General features: G+C 40.1%; 1 protein-coding gene across 1 annotated transcript in view; it reads left to right on the forward strand.

The window, feature by feature from the left end:
* Positions 1–1,747: 1,747 nt before the first annotated feature.
* Positions 1,748–15,850, forward strand: part of EXOC4 (exocyst complex component 4) — a gene marked incomplete at both ends in the record, with an annotated part of 858,131 nt that continues 844,028 nt past the window's right edge. The window contains one exon of the mRNA XM_080701126.1: positions 1,748–1,833. Coding sequence (XP_080557252.1) covers positions 1,748–1,833 — 86 coding nt within the window. The remainder of the gene's footprint in view (positions 1,834–15,850) is intronic.

Here is a 15,850-nt window from a genome sequence, read left to right on the forward strand (position 1 = left end):
GGTTGTTTGTTTTGCTAGTGTAGTCTTTTGAGCTCTTTGTATATTCTGGATATTAGCCCCCTATCAGAGTGGTGGCTGGTAAAGATCTTTTCCCATTCTGTAGGCTTCCTCTTTAGGTTCCTGATGGTTTCCTTTGACGAGAAGAAAGTTTTTAGTTTGAAGAGATCCCACTTATTAATTCTTGCTTTAATTTCCTGCGCTTTGAAATCAATGTGAACTTCTACCAGCTTGATGTTCACTTAATAAAAGTAGCTGTGCTCTAAGCTTGTTGCTTCACAAATCCAGGATCTGAACAAGTTGACTTTCTCTTCATCTCTAAAGCTTTTTTTTTCTTTAATAGAGTTCTTTATTAAAGCGTGTGTGTGGTACTCGGGATGAAACCCAGGGCCTTCTACCTCCAGGTTACACCCCCAGACCTATTTTATTTCATTTTATTTTTTTATTTGTAAACAGGGTCTCACTAAGTTGCTGAGGCTGGCTTTGAAACTGCGACTCTCAGGTCTCAGACTCCCAAGTGCTGGGATTACAAGTGTGTGCAGCCACACCCAGCTTAAAGTTCTTCAGTCTTCACTACTACTAAGCAAATACCCTCATATCCTTCTTAATATTTATTATCCTTATATTTATTATTAATAATATATAATATATAATATATATTATTTAATATCCTTAACATTTATTATTGTTCTTCAGACTACTCACTTTCCAGAAACATTCTAATTCTGGCTGTGTGTTCATTTAATCTTTTGAGTGACTAGAGTCAATGTAGAAACTATCACAAACTTACTAGTAAAAAATGTTCATTGTGACTGTGTTTTATTTAGCTTGGAGAGAACAGGAATCTTTAGTTTCGGCAGTTTTGGTTTTAGTCATATTCCTTTCTTTATCTATTCATTTGGATGATCCTGTGTGATTCCCTCTCCCCCAGATTATCTGGAAATACAGGAACACTGGACAGAATTAACTCACACTTAAAACAATGTAGAAACATTTAGTTTTAGAAAACAAGGAAAAACATTTCTGTGCTCATTACGTTTTGCATTTGATTGCATTTTCATAAATCACTTTTAAAGTAAAATCTTTGCACACAGGCATCAAGTATAGAACTCCTTCCATTTATTTATTTATTTATTTTTTATTTATTTATTTATTTAATTGAACCCAGGGACATTCTACCTCTGAACTATGACCCCAGTCCTATTTTTTATTCTTTATTTTGAAACAGGGTATCACTGAGTTGCAAAGGGCCTCACTAAGCAGCTGAGGGTGTGCAGGAACCCGGATCCTCCTGTCTCAGCCTCCCAAATGCTGGGATTACAAGTGTGCTTCCATTTAGATGCACACCTTCACTTATACAGTTTGGCATCTTCGGATATATTTGACTAAAAGCCTGATCAAGTTCTTTACTTTTATTAAAGCTTGATAGAAGCAAGGAAACTGAAGAAAGCTCGAGGTCTGAAGATATAAATGAAGATACTACCAGACTGAAATTGCCACTGGTTTATTTTCCCCAGGGGCCAAAGAGCCTAGAAAGAGAACTACAATTCCCAGAGTGCTTAGAACGAACACTAATGCCCCGGCTTCGGGACTTGCTGCCTAAGTCCCGCCTTCTTGCTTCAGTGATTGGATACTCCATTTCAGTGCCTTTGGGTTTCCCTTCTCCTATTGGTGGAGACTCCAGCGTGTTCAAATTCGGAGTCGACGCTAGACTTGTTCTGTCAAGCCCGCCGGCTCTTCCCTTACCAAGATGGCGTCAGAAGCCGCTAGTGGGAAATACAGGAGCACTGTCAGCAAAAGCAAAGACCCCTCGGGGCTGCTCATCTCTGTGATCAGGTGAGGGAGGCTGGAGGCAGGGTCCGGGACGGGGGCAGCGGCTCCACCTCCGCTGTGGGAGGGAGAGGGTAAGCTGGGTCCCACCCTGCTCACCCTTCCCTTCCCTCCTAGCCTCCTCCCAGCCCCTTCCTAGGCCCCAGCAGTTACCCCTGTTTGGCCCTATCAGTTCCCCTCTTTCTCTGGGGTTGGGATTAGGGTGAGGGAGGAGCTCAGCCTCACAATCTTGTCTTCAGGGGTAGAGATCTCCAGGATCCCCGGGCCCTAACAGCACGCTCCTTGGGTTTGGTAGAGAAAGCCAGGTGAGGGTGTGTTCATTCATCCGTTGATTGGTTGCCTGCAGCCGCGCTCTCTGAGAAGGGCGCCTAGTTTCCTGGACTTGTGGGTGTCAGGCCCCGAAGTCCGGAGACTCCAGTCACGAGCTGCACACCGTCCGACTCTGATCTCTCTCCACCACCTGTGAGTGGCAAATACGAGAATCAGCTGCGAGCTGGGAGGAGGACTGAGGGTTTGAAGGCACACATCTATTTTTAACTTTGGTTCTGCCCTTTCCTGTCTTCCTAGCTCTGTTCCTTAAGAAACAGAACAAGTTTCAAAGACACCTCCTTGCACCACGCCCCCATATTAGGGTAAGAGTCGAAGTGGTGAAACTTTTAGGTCTCCCCTCACTTTTTCTTTTCTTTTTCTTTTTTTCTTTTTCTTCAAGTGAAATACATTGGGCACTGTCAGGTCAGGATTGAAAGCAACACAAATATAGTGTATTGTGACATGTGATTAAATGGTTGGCTCTTGAGTTTCTACTCGGATATTTTTTAGTGAGACACACATCCACTTCCTGCTCCTTTCCCCCACTTATGTTGAACTTTTGTTTAAGTTCTTGGAGGCCTCTGGGAATGTTCTGATGATCTTTTTAAAACCCGGGATCCCTCAGAATCAGGTACTAAGCAATTTAAAACAGCTCGCCACTCATGTACTGATAAGTTTCTTCTGGATCTTATTTAGGACGAACTCAAGGCCAAGATCTGCCTGTTAAGTCTGTCAATTTCCTTTTACAATTAAGAGAATAATTCTCCTCTATGGAAGTAGTTAATGTACTTATGAGGTACATTGGATTTCCTCATGGAGGAAACTGTTCTGTGGTCCACATTCTTGGTTTGACTCATGAGACTAACACTCCAGCTACAATATCTGTAGTTCCCCATTTCAATTGTCTAGAATTATAATGCCTGACCTTGTTTGTAGTCTTTAAAAAAATGTATTAGTCTCACCTTTACAATCAACACTCATGTAAGCACTGAGTATTGTTATTTTGTGGTACGTTGTCTGGCACTTAATACATACATACCTAGCAAATGTTGCTCAGTGAGTGAGTGAGCGCCCTGAGTTTTGCAAAGACAAATCAGATACAATATTACCCGTGAGGACAAACTATGCATACTAGCTGTAAGAGAAGAGATAAATGAAATGTTACGGGAATGCAGGGATGTTGTGGAAAGAGTGGTCACTTCCAAAGGAATTGGACTGGGGCTTGGGGAAGGTGGCCACTCTTTACAAAGGATTTTTTTTTTTTTTTGGTGGTATTGGGGGTAGAACCCAGGGGCTTTCTACCTCCGGGCTACACTCCCAGACCTATTTCCTATTTTATTTGGAAACAGGGTCTCACTGAGTTGCCAAGAGCCTCAGTAAGTAGCTGAGGCTGGCTTCGAACCTGTGTGATCCTCCTGTCTCAGCCTCCCAAGCGCGGGGATTACAAGCGTGCGCCACCACGCCCGGCTACAAAGGATCTTTTGATCCTATAGGTTGTTCCCTTTTCTTTTATGCTTTATGTCAATTTTCTTCAATGTCAGTTATATATACACTCAATGTCTGGTATTTGAAAATGGCATGGAAACCAACCTAAAGCTCTTTTTTTTAAAAATTCTGATACTGACTCAGAAACATACTTTGCTTTTGGTGTACGGTTCCTTTCTGTTCCCTGCGTGGGATCTCCTGCTGGATGGCCTGCAGTAAGATTTTGTGGGCATCCAGCCATCCCATATTCTGAGCCATACGACCTCATTTTATCACCATGATTTGGCCCTGTTTATTTATTTTTTTTAACTTGGGCTTTTGTTGTGTATTACTGTTTTCATTTTTCTTCCTTGACCTTGACCTCCCCAGAGCATTTGAATAACACTTCTTCTTTTTTTTTTTTTTTATAATATTGTGTGGTATTAGGGAGTGCCCAGATCTAACATTTTGGCCAAGCTTAATGAAGTTTAATGAAGATTGGATTTCATGGTTACATATGATTGTGTGAATGGATGTTGTTGCTGCTGTAGTGTTGGTGTTTGCATTTCAAGATTTCTTTGAAGCCGGGCGTGGTGGCACACTTGTAATCCCAGCTTTCGGGAGGCTGAGAGCGGAGGATGACAGTTCGCGGATAGCCTCAGCTACTTAGGCCCTCTGTAACTTAGCGAGACCCTGTTTCAAAATAAAGAATGAAAAATAGGACAGGGGGTATAGCTCGGAGATCAGATGCCCCTGGGTTCCATCCCCAAACCCGAAAAAAAAAAAAAAAATTTCTTTGAGTGAAGAAAAATGTTGGGATTGGAGTGAGAATATCGATAACTCTCTGTTTCTGGTGTGCTTTTGAATTTTCTTGTGGCTTAAATTTCATAAACAGTAGTATAGATTGAAGAGAGAATGGTAGAATTACTTTGGTATTTAGGATTTGGGGTGAGGGGAGTGCCCCATGGGAAAGAATAGAGTATATTTCTTGCTAGTAAACTGTGCTACAACTGAAGTAGCTACTTTGTGTCTCTATCTTGTATGCTGTGTGTTACCCTTCTTGTAACATTGTATTGATTATTCTTAATTCCTTGTAGAAAAAATGGCAACTTTGATGACCTCCTCCAATCCTTAACCTTTTCTCAAATTCTCTCTCAAAGACTCTTTATTTTTACTGGTTGCTTTGGCAAGACGCCTCAAAATGAGGCTTATATTTAGAAAGTCTGAGCATTCATGAAGACATACCTGGTATGTGCCAGATCTCTTTCATGGCTTCTTGTCATTTTGTCACAAAATCAGTTATGTTAGTGGGACAGTCCACTGTCTTTTGAAAGTTTGATCAGTACTTTATGTCAGTGAGAAATTGTTTTTCTTTTTTGAATAATGTTAAAATTCTCCTTAAATCCTCCTTCTCACATATGTAAACATGTAATTTCTTCCCTCCCTTCTTGAATTGAACCAAGGGGCATGCTACCACTGAGTTATAACCCATCCCTATTTTTATTGCATTTATTTATTTTTGTGGTACTGGGGATGGAACCCAGGGGTATTATATGTCCGAGCTACCCAGGTCTTTGGGGTGTGTGTGTGTGTGTGTGTGTGTGTGTGTGTTACTGGGGTTCCTAGAAACCCTTCTACCTCCGGGCTACGCTCCCAGACACCTATTTTTATATTTTTATTTGGAAACAGGGTCTCTTAAGCCAGCGAGGCTGGCTTCGAACCTGCACGATCCTCTTGTCTCTGCCTCTCAAGCACGGGGATTACACGTCCGGCCTTTGGAGTTTTTTTAAATTTTTCTTTTTTTTGAAATGGTCTCACTGAGTTGTGAAGGGCCTCGCTAAGTAGCTGAGGCTGTCCTCCAACCACGATCCTCTAGTATTCGCCTCCCAAATGCTGGGATTACAAGCCTATGCCACCACACTCAGCTCCTATTTTTATTTTGAAACAGGATCTTTTGCTAGGTTGCTGAAATTTTCACTACATTGCTGAGTCTGTGCTCAAACCTTTGATCTTTCTGTTTGAGCCTCCCAAGTACTGGGATTACAGGCATGTGCCACCACACCTGGCTAGATATATAATTTTTATCCTGTATTATATACATTATATATTATTATACTTCATATTTTTTAAAATATGGTATTTCTAACAATTAGAACAGCATTTATCATTGTGGTAATCTTTTTTCTTTTTTTCTCCCTTTTTTTCTTTCTTTCTTTTTTTTTTTTTTCCCCTGTCCTACCGAGCCTTGAACCCAGGGGCATTATACCTCTGAGCTACTCACCTGAAGCCTTATTTTATTTTGAAACTGGATCTCACTAGGTTGATGAGAATTTCACTACTTGCTGAGACTATCCTCAAAAATGCAATCTTTCTGTCTCAGCCTTCCATCTACTGGGATTACAGGTCTGTGACACCATGCCCAGCTTGCTGTAGTTTTCTTTTAATACTGGAAAGAGAGAGAGAGAGAGAGAGAGAGAGAGAGAGAGAGAGAGAGAGAGAGAGAGAACACGAACCTACTGGCAGATAAGTGTAAGGACAGAATAGGTATAGCAAAGGAACTATCTAAATCTCATCACTATTTTCTGCCATGGTGCTAAATAATGAAATGGTGACTATGTATTTTATTTATTTTTATTTATATTTTTTGGTGGTACTGGGGGTAGAACCCAGGGGCTGTCTACCTCCAGGCCATACTCCCAGACCTATTTTATACTTTATTTGGAAACGGTCTCACTAAGTTGCTGAGAGCCTCACTAAGTACTTGAGGCTGGCTTTGAACCTGTGTGATCCTTCTGCCTCAGACTCCCAAGCACTGGAATTATAAGCGTGCGCCACCACACCCAGCTGTGACTATGTATTTTATTAGTGTGATAGTCTATCACTTTAAAGCATTTAAAAGCCAAAATAGCTTAAAAGTGAAATATTGTCTAATCATAATACAAGTATTATATTGGATAGATTGATATTTTAAGTAACTTGAGACTCATACATAAGTATTTTTCATCATTTAAAAATTGCTGAAAAGAAAAATTTCAGGACAGTCAGATGCTTCAAAAGGTGGATGCGCAGGGCTTTCCAGAAGAGGGCTCCACACCTGTGAAGAGGGCTCCAGTGAGGAGGGAGGGAGTTGGATGGTCTTTGGGATTTGGTCTTTTGGAAGCTACTGCTAACTCTGCCACAACTGGCCCTTTAAATGGAAATAATTAGCAGGGCGTGGTGGCCAGGCTTGTAATCCCCGCACTTGGGAGGCCGAGACAGGAGGATTGCACAGGTTCAAAGCCAGCCTCTGCTACTTAGTGAGACTCTCTGCAACTTAGTGAGACCCTGTTTCCAAATAAAGTATAAAATAGGTCTGGGAGTATAGCCCAAGGTAGAAAGCCCTTGGGTTCCACCCCCAGTAAACCCCCCCCCCCCCAAAAAAAAAGGGAAATAATTGGGTGCACAGAGTCCTGATCACCTGCTGATGTACAATTTGGGCAGTTTTAGACCCACCCACACACACCCACACCCACCCACACACACCCACACACACCCACACACCCCCACAGCAGTTTCTTTCTTTTCAATAGCACCCTTCTCTCTTTTTGTTTGGTGTGAAGTTGGAGGAGGCAGCCTCTATGTGGGAAATAAGCAAGTTGGCATTTTGGAAGGTTTTATTTATTTATCTTTTTTAGTTGTCAGGTTTTTAGTTGGGAAATGTGTCTACCGCATACTGTTAGGTGATTTGCTTTCCAATTAAACGTTGCCTCTCCTTCGTAAGCTGGCCCGGAATAGCCAGTTTAATTGGGCAGACAAACTTCTGCCGTGACTTGGGAGGACATTCTGGGAACCTGGGAGCGGAGGCTTTGCAGACAGACGCTGGCTGGCGCTGTCAGGGAGGGCGGAAGGCCGTCGAAGGCGCACATTTTGATCAACTTTCATGCCTTCACAGAAGGTGGAATTTCAAACACTTTGAAAATTCTTTATTGTAGACACCTGCTAAATTTCCTTCCTCCTCAGAAGGTATTTCGGTCAGCCTGCGGTTAATTCAAAGTCATCTTTGTTGAAGGGGTCCAGGCTTTGATCAGGGCTTTGAACAAACAGCTTTGACGTTCATGACAGAGTCGGTGGCGGGAAAGTAACATGGTCACTGTGCTCGGAGTGAGTCCTGGAAGCTGTGTCAGGTGTTAATGTGGTTCCTAGCACCGTCTCCTCTCTGCTTGAGCCCATCTCGTGGTGGGTTTTGGGTGTCCAGTTATTCTTGTGTCCTTGCAGAGTCTTGGCACTAACAAGACAGCATTGCTTGAAAATTGCACTAGCATATTGAGACCAAACACTTTACAACTTTCCGGAAGCCCCGGGACATTTGCCAGCAGATGTGGAAGTCAGGGGCAGAAAAATTCCCATTTCCTGGTTGTGCATGCAGAATTAATGTCTTGGTTTCCTGGTTCTGCATGCAGAATTAATATCTTGGGGGACCAGTGTCTTGGTTTCTAACCCCAGGTATGGCTGTTAACATTGGAGCTTATTTTATTTATTTATTTATTTATTTTTTTGCAGGTCTGGGGATGGAACCCAGGGGTATTTGACCTCCGAGCTACACCCCCTGCCCTATTTCTTTTTATTCTTTATTTTGAAACCGGGTCTCACTGAGTTACAGAGGGCCTCACTAAGGAGCTGAAGCTGTCCGCGAACCGTGATCCTCCAGGTCTCAGCCTCCCGAATGCTGGGATTACAAGCGTGCGCTACCACGCCCGGCGAACATTGGAGCTTATTGAAGGCTTTGAGGCATACAGTTTTAATATTTTGTGATGTGGTCAAGTTTTTCACACTATTATTTATAACTAGGTGTAGTCATACTCTTTGGTGAGAAATGTGGTATGGTGTAGTTACACAGAAACTTATGTTCCTCATGTAACCTTGGAAAAGTTACTTAAAACTTCTTTAGTTTCTCATTTGTAAAATGGGATACTATTGGATAATATTTTTGATCTGCCGTGGTTTTGGGGAGGATTAAACAAGATAAGGTGATATAAAAGTATCCAGCACAGTTTGGCAGTAAAATTTCATTTCCAGGAGTTATAGCTTCTTTGGTTAGAAACTTGACTTTAATAAATTTGCCTATCTGAGAGTGGTGGCTCATGTTCACAATCTCAGTACATGGGAGGCTGAGACAGGAGGATCACAAGTTCAAGGCCAGCCTCAGAAACTTAGTGAGTCCCTGTTTCCAAATAAAGTAGAAAATTGGGCTGGAGGTGTACCTCAGAGGTAGAATGCTCTTGGGTTCAGTCCGTGGTGCGCCAAACACACACACACACACACACACACACACACACACACACACACATCATACTAAAAAATAAAAATGAAAATAAGCTGGATGTGGTGGTGCACTCTTGTAATCTCAGCATTTTGGAGGCTGAGAAAATAGGATCTCGGTTCTCAGACAGTCTCAGCTACTTAGTGGGGCCCTCTGCAGCTTAGTGAGACCTTGTTTCAAAATAAAGAATAAAAAAAAAATAGGGCTAGGGTTGTGGCTTGGAGGTAGAATGTCAATGGGTTCCATCTCCAGTATTGCAACAACAACAAAAAAATGCCAGAGAACAGCCAGGTTATAAGGTTAATTTTCCACCAGAAATACCATGCCAGGTTGACTGGTATTTTATTCCATGTCCGAATATTGTCTTTATAGCCTGCAAACCTTGTGCGGCTAAATTAAGATGGCAGTTATTTGATCATTTGAGATCCAATGAAAGGGGCTAGATTGAAATATCTTTATTCTTATGAATGTATAACACATACAAAGTACAAACCCACATAAAATATAACGCACTTATAGATTAAACGAGAAAATAAATTATTATTATTAGTTTGTGGTACTGGTGATTGTACTCCTGAGTTAAACTCCCAGCCCTACATTTTATTCTTTATTTTGAGACAGGGCCTCACTAAGTAGCTGAAGCTGGCCACAAAACTGTAATCCTCCTGTTTCAGCCTCCCAAGTACTGGGATTACAAGCTTGTGCCACCACGCCCGGCTATAAAATAGAATATAAACAAGCAAATGAAAGGGCTCAGGACCTCTTTGCTTAGATATCCTCATTGTCCTTTATATAAATTACATTGTACCAGTTTATTAAAAGAGTGGTTTCAGCCAGGTGTGGTGGCCCACACTTGTAATTCCAGTAGTTGGGAGGCTGAGACAGGAGGAACGCAGGTTCATGGACAGCCTCAGCATCTTACCAAGGCCCTCAGCAACTTATCAGGGCTGGGGTATATTTTAAGACATCAGAAAACCAAACTGCACATTTTTTCTTGTATGTGGAAGCTAGAGAGGAAAAAAAAGGAAAGAAAAAGACTTCATGGAAAGGAGAGAAGTCAGTAGGGTATTGAAAGGGGGAAGGGGATTGAGGAGGGTGGAGGGAAGGGTAGGGAGGTGTCGGGAAGGAAACAGACCAAATAATATTCTGTGCCTATGTGAGTGTATCACTGAATCTGAGGATCGCGTACAGGTGGGGAAGTGCGGGCGAGGGAGGAGCAAACCACGTGGTGTGTGTGTGTGTGTGTGTGTGTGTATCACCAGAGTATGTGCTTATTATTATTATTATTTTTTGGTGGTACTGGGGGTGGAACCCAGAGGCTTTCTACCTCCGGGCTATACTCCCAGACCTTTTTTTTTAAAAAAAAAAAATATATATTTTATTTGGAAACAGGGTCTCACTAAGTTGCTGAGAGCCTCACTAAGTAGCTGAGGCTGGCTTCGAACCCGTGCGGTCCTCCTGTCTCAGCTTCCCAAGCACGGGGATTACAAGCGTGCGCCACCACGGCCGGCAGGGTGTGTGATTATAACGCACCAAAAAAGTTAATAAGATCTCTCCCCAAATAACATTTAAGAAAGAGCTAGTAGAGTCATAAAAGAACACTGCCCAGTCATTTCCCAGAATATTCCCTCCTTTCCTTTTTCTGGTTTTTGTATGGATCCTTGTATATACAAGGGTTTAATAATTGTACTTATAACAACGTTCAAACACACATAACATAGAAAATATTTATTAGGTTGCAAGACAAAGTAGATTACCAGGAAGCAAGTTAAAGGACTCATATAAGTATAGTTTTAAGTGAAGAGAGGAAAAATATACAGAAAATTACAGAGAAGAAAAAGTATTTACCTTGTTCTCTTTATCCAGAATTAACCACTAATACCTTTGCTTCCATTTTAAAATAAAAGTTACTGTATTGTTACGAAAATGTTACCCTCATGATAGAGAACTCAATCAATGGGAGTGCAGAAAAATGTGACGATGAATGTAAAATTATCCCAAATTCTATGCTCTGTGAGTTATCATCATATGAAGTGAACCTAAACCTAGATTTATTTCTCTTTTTTATATGAATGTTTTTAATTTGTCCTCCATTTTGAGGTAAAATGTATACACCCAGATGAAGATACAGAACACTTCCAACATCCTAGAATATTCTCTCCCTTTTAATTTTTTTTCCTAGTAGATTTCTATTCTGTGTGTAAGGATATCCAGTTCCAATTTAATTTCTTAAAAAGTGGCTCCCATCTTCACCGAGTTTTCTTTTGTACCTTCACCATGAAGTCTGTGGGTCACCTTGGCTCTTTGGGTCTATTTCCTGACTCTGTAGTCTGTTCCGATTATGTTCATTTATCCTTATGACATACCACACTGGCTCGATTGTTACTTTTGTAAGTCTTGAAGACAGGCAGGGTGAGCCACTGAACTTTATTCTTTTTCAAAGTTGTTTCGGATATCCTATATTCTTTGCATTTCCATAAGGATTTTAGGATGAGCTGATTTTTGCAATAAAGCCTGCTGGGATTCTGGGTACTCTACCCAATGCACTAAATGCCGGGGTCCAGCCCTAGCAAGTGTCGAGGCTCGTGTGTTGGTGAGAGAGAGCCGAGGTCGATGAATATATTGATCAATAAATATATTGATCAGTACAGAGGGATTGACAATAATATTGAGCCTTCTGATCAATGAAAGGAGGAGTATCTTCGTTTATTTCTTCTGTAGTTCATGGGAGTTTTTTTAAAAGATAGATTTCAGTGTATAGGTGGTAGATTTTTATCTTCAGTATTTTAGATCAGTTGTGTCTTACATACAGTACAGAATGCCAATGTTCATTTTTCCCGATTCTTTTTTCTCTTACTCTTGTGTTATATATAATCTTCATTGCCATGCATTTAAATTCATTAGTCTTTGCGGTTTCTGTTATTAATCCTATATCTAACATAGTTTTCATCTTAGATTATAGTTTCATCTCTGCAAGTTTTACTTGGTTTTTAAAAAACATCTTTCATTGCTTACATCTTTAAGCTTATAGCTTCTTCTTCTTCTTTTTTTTTTTTTTTTTTGCGGGTCTGGGGATGGAAGCCAGGGGCATTCGACCTCCGAGCTACACCTCCTGCCCTATTTTTTATTCTTTATTTTGAAACCGGGTCTCACTGAGTTGCAGAGGGTCTCACTAAGTAGCTGAGGCTGTCTGCAAACTTTGATCCTCCAGCTCAGCCTCCCGAGTGCTGGGATTACAAGCGTGTGCCACCGCGCCCAGCTGAGCTTCTAGCTTCTTGAACACATGAAATACAGGTATGTCTTTGCTACTAATTTGATTAGGTGTGTCATTTCTGGGTTAATTTCCATTGGAAATTAATAGTAATGGAAAATAATTTCCATTAATTTTCCCTCTTTAATATTTCTTGTACTTTTCTTGGTCTTGTACTTTTCGATTGGAGGCTAGACACTGTACAATTTACCTTGTTGGGTACTGGCTTTGGGTATTTTTGTATTCTAGAGATTTGTTCTGGGATTCCGTTAGATACTTAGGAGCAGTTTGGTCTTTTCAGATCTTTTAGGAGCAGAACAACATTTACTCTAGGGTTAATTTTCTTTCACAGTTCTGTCAAAATTCTTTTGGTTACTCCGCCCAGTGCTCTGAAGTATGACTTTTCACTGGCTGGGAAAATAGGCACTATCTCTGGCCCTGTGTGAGTTCAGATCTTTTTTTTTTTTTTCTTTTTTTTTTTTTTTGCGGGTCTGGGGCTGGAACCCAGGGGCATTTGACCTCCAAGCTACAGCCCCTGCCCTATTTTTTATTCTTTATTTTGAAACAGGATCTCACCGAGTTGCAGAGGGCCTCACTAAGTAGCTGAGGCTGTCTGCGAACCACGATCCTCTGGTCTCAGCCTCCCAAATGCTGGGATTACAAGCGTGTGCCGCCACGCCCGGCTCAGATCTTTATCCTAATCTTTTCAGGTCCCTCTTTTCCCCACCTGGGTAGTTACCTCTGTACAGGTGCTGGTCAGTACCTAGCTGAGGACTCCGGAAAGCCCTCTGCTGGCCTCCAGAGTTCTCTGGAGCTCTCTCTCCTCTCCATTATGGCCTTGGAAACTAACGGCTTCAACGTCCAATGTTCTGAAGCCTGTTTTATTGGTTGGTTTGTTAGTCCTGGTATTCCATCTGGTCTTGTAGTAGAAGTCCATCAATATTTCATGTTTGAAAACTCTTTAAAGATTAGTTTTCATCAGTATTATTTTGGGTTGCGTATTCTCAGACAGGAAGATTACACGTGTCACTCAATTTGTGTCATGAATGTGAACTAGATACCATGTCATGGATGGTCTTTTTTATTCTGCATGGCATTAAACATGTAAACCCCCGTTCTTCCTAAAACACCTTTTCAGGAAACTTTTCATCAGGACTCTTAGAAATGCCTTGATAAGACTATGTGTGTATTTATGTGTTTCTTTGTTTTTATGATATTGTTTTGTTTTACTTAATGTTTGCACTAGTATTGTAAATTGTTGGCCTGAGGTCTAATGTGACTAGTAATAGGTTTCCTTTGGGCAATACAGTATTTACATTCTTTTAGTTATGTAGTCTTTATTCTTTTTGTTTTTGCTGTACTCCTTAGTATAAATAGTCTTATATTTGGCTGCTTCTTAGATTTATTTTACCTGCTTTCAAGCTATGAAATAAGGTATACAACCTTGGTCTTTATGGTAGTAGCCAGTCCTTTATGTGCTGAGAATTTAGCCTTGAGAAGCATGGGAACTCACAACTTAGCACCAAGTAATAACAAGGAAAAAATATTGTGTTACATTTGACAACAATAATTTGTTGGTAAGAAAATGAAAGATTTTAAGCTTCTTATGAGAACCTTTTCTGATTTTTTTCTTTTTTTCTTTTAAAAGTATAAAACCCTTGCCAAAAAGCATAATTCAAAACCTGTTTTTCTCCGGGTGTGGTGGCGCATGCTTGTAATCCCCGTGCTTGGGAGGCGGAGACAGGAAGATTACGCAGTTTCGAAGCCAGCCTCGCTGGCTTAAGAGACCCTGTTCCCAAATAAAATATAAAATAGGTCTGGGAGTGTAGCCTGGAGGTAAAGGGTTCCATGCCCAGTACCCCAGTACCACCCCCCCAAAAAAGAATGTATGTATATGTATATATGTGTATGTATACATACACATACCTATATGTGTACATATATACATATACATACATATATATACTGAGGATCAAAAGGGTGGGAAACAAGTTCTGTAACTTAATAAATTTTAGAAATGCTAGTAATATATTCTTTATGTCTTGACATTCCCCTCCACCATGCATATTAATGTATTAAAGGATCATGGAAGTCTATATTTAGGAAACCTCTTTCGACTTGTATAACCCGGATTTCCAAAATGTATTTGACTACATAATACCTAATAGTATTTTGTAAAATATGGTTTCTGAGGAACCCACCAGAAAACAAGATCCGTGTGGAGAGTGCTTTAAAGGAGAATATTGGGAATGGAACACTTAAAGTGAAAAAAGAGGTAGAGTTTGGGTAGGGAAGTATATGGGGAGATTTTATTTTATTTATTTATTTTTTTCTCTCTCCTTTATTTTTTTAATTTTTTATTGGTGCAATGTATTCATACATCATAATGGTATAAAGAAAGTACTTTTGTAGTCATATATGCACACATCGCCCGGTTAGCCCCTACCCGATCCCCACCTTGTTCCCTCCCCATGCCTCCTTCCCATGCTTGGCTTAGTGGTTGACATCTGGTTTTATAGCAATTTATCCAGTATTAACGATGATACTCTCACAAAACAGTTTCATTTGTCTGATACCAAGCTTTTGATGACTAAAAGATAACAGTTCAATATTTCTTTTTTCTTTCTTTCTTACCAGAGAATATATTTTTCTTTTCTTTTTTTGGGGGGAGTGAAGCTATCATACATTTATTTACTTATTTTTCAGAAAAAATCTACCCTGATATGGAATATGGACTGTAGATACCCAAAACAATCTCGAAGAAGAACAAAGCTAGAAGATGTATATTTTCTGATTTCAAGCCATATAAAGCTACAATAATTGAAACAGTGTAGTACTGTTCTAAAGGCAGATATATAGACCATTGGAGTTAAATAAAAGCCTAGAGATAAATTCTTCCATATATTGTCAAGTTATTTTTGACAGGGTTTCCACGAACATTTGGTGGAGGAAATACTAATCTTTTAACTAAATATTGTTGAAGAATAATAATTACATGAAAAAGAATAAAATTGGACCCTTACCTAACACATATACAAACATTAACTCAAAATAGATAAAAGACCTAAATATAAATCCTAAGACTATAAACTTTTAGAAGAAAATCTGGGTCATAAAACCTCACAACATTGAAATTGGCAGTGATTTCTTGGATATGATTTCAATGGCACAGGCAACAGAAGAGTATATAAACTCCCTAAAAAATAAAAAAATATTGTATATCCAAAGACAATGTAAACAGAGTTAAAAGTTACTGATAGAATGGGATAAAATATTTCCAAATGCTATATCTGAAGGTATATTAATATTCCAACTAGAAATCCTAAAAATTAACAACAATAAAAGCAAACAATACAATTTAGAGATAGGTAAAAGACTAACATAAATAATGAATCTTCACAGATAACCAATCTTAGTTATCTGTTGGATGGAAAATCTTGTTTCTCTGGTTCTGGTGTGTGTTACCTATTTCTTCTTTGTAGTTAATCTCTTTGAGTATTTTCTCTAGCGCTGATTTTGAAGACATAAATTCCTTCAGTTTCTGTTTGTCGTGGAAGCTTCTTATTTCCCCATCTAATTTGATAGAAAGTTTTGCTGGGTAGGAAATTTTTGTCTGGAAGTTGTTTTCGTTCAGAGTTTGGAATATGTTACTCCAAGCCCTTCTGGCTTTCATGACTTGGTTTGGGAAGTCTGGAGTGATT

Source organism: Muscardinus avellanarius (assembly GCF_963383645.1).
Source record: "Muscardinus avellanarius genome assembly, chromosome: 9".
Classification (NCBI taxonomy): Eukaryota; Metazoa; Chordata; class Mammalia; order Rodentia; family Gliridae; genus Muscardinus; species Muscardinus avellanarius.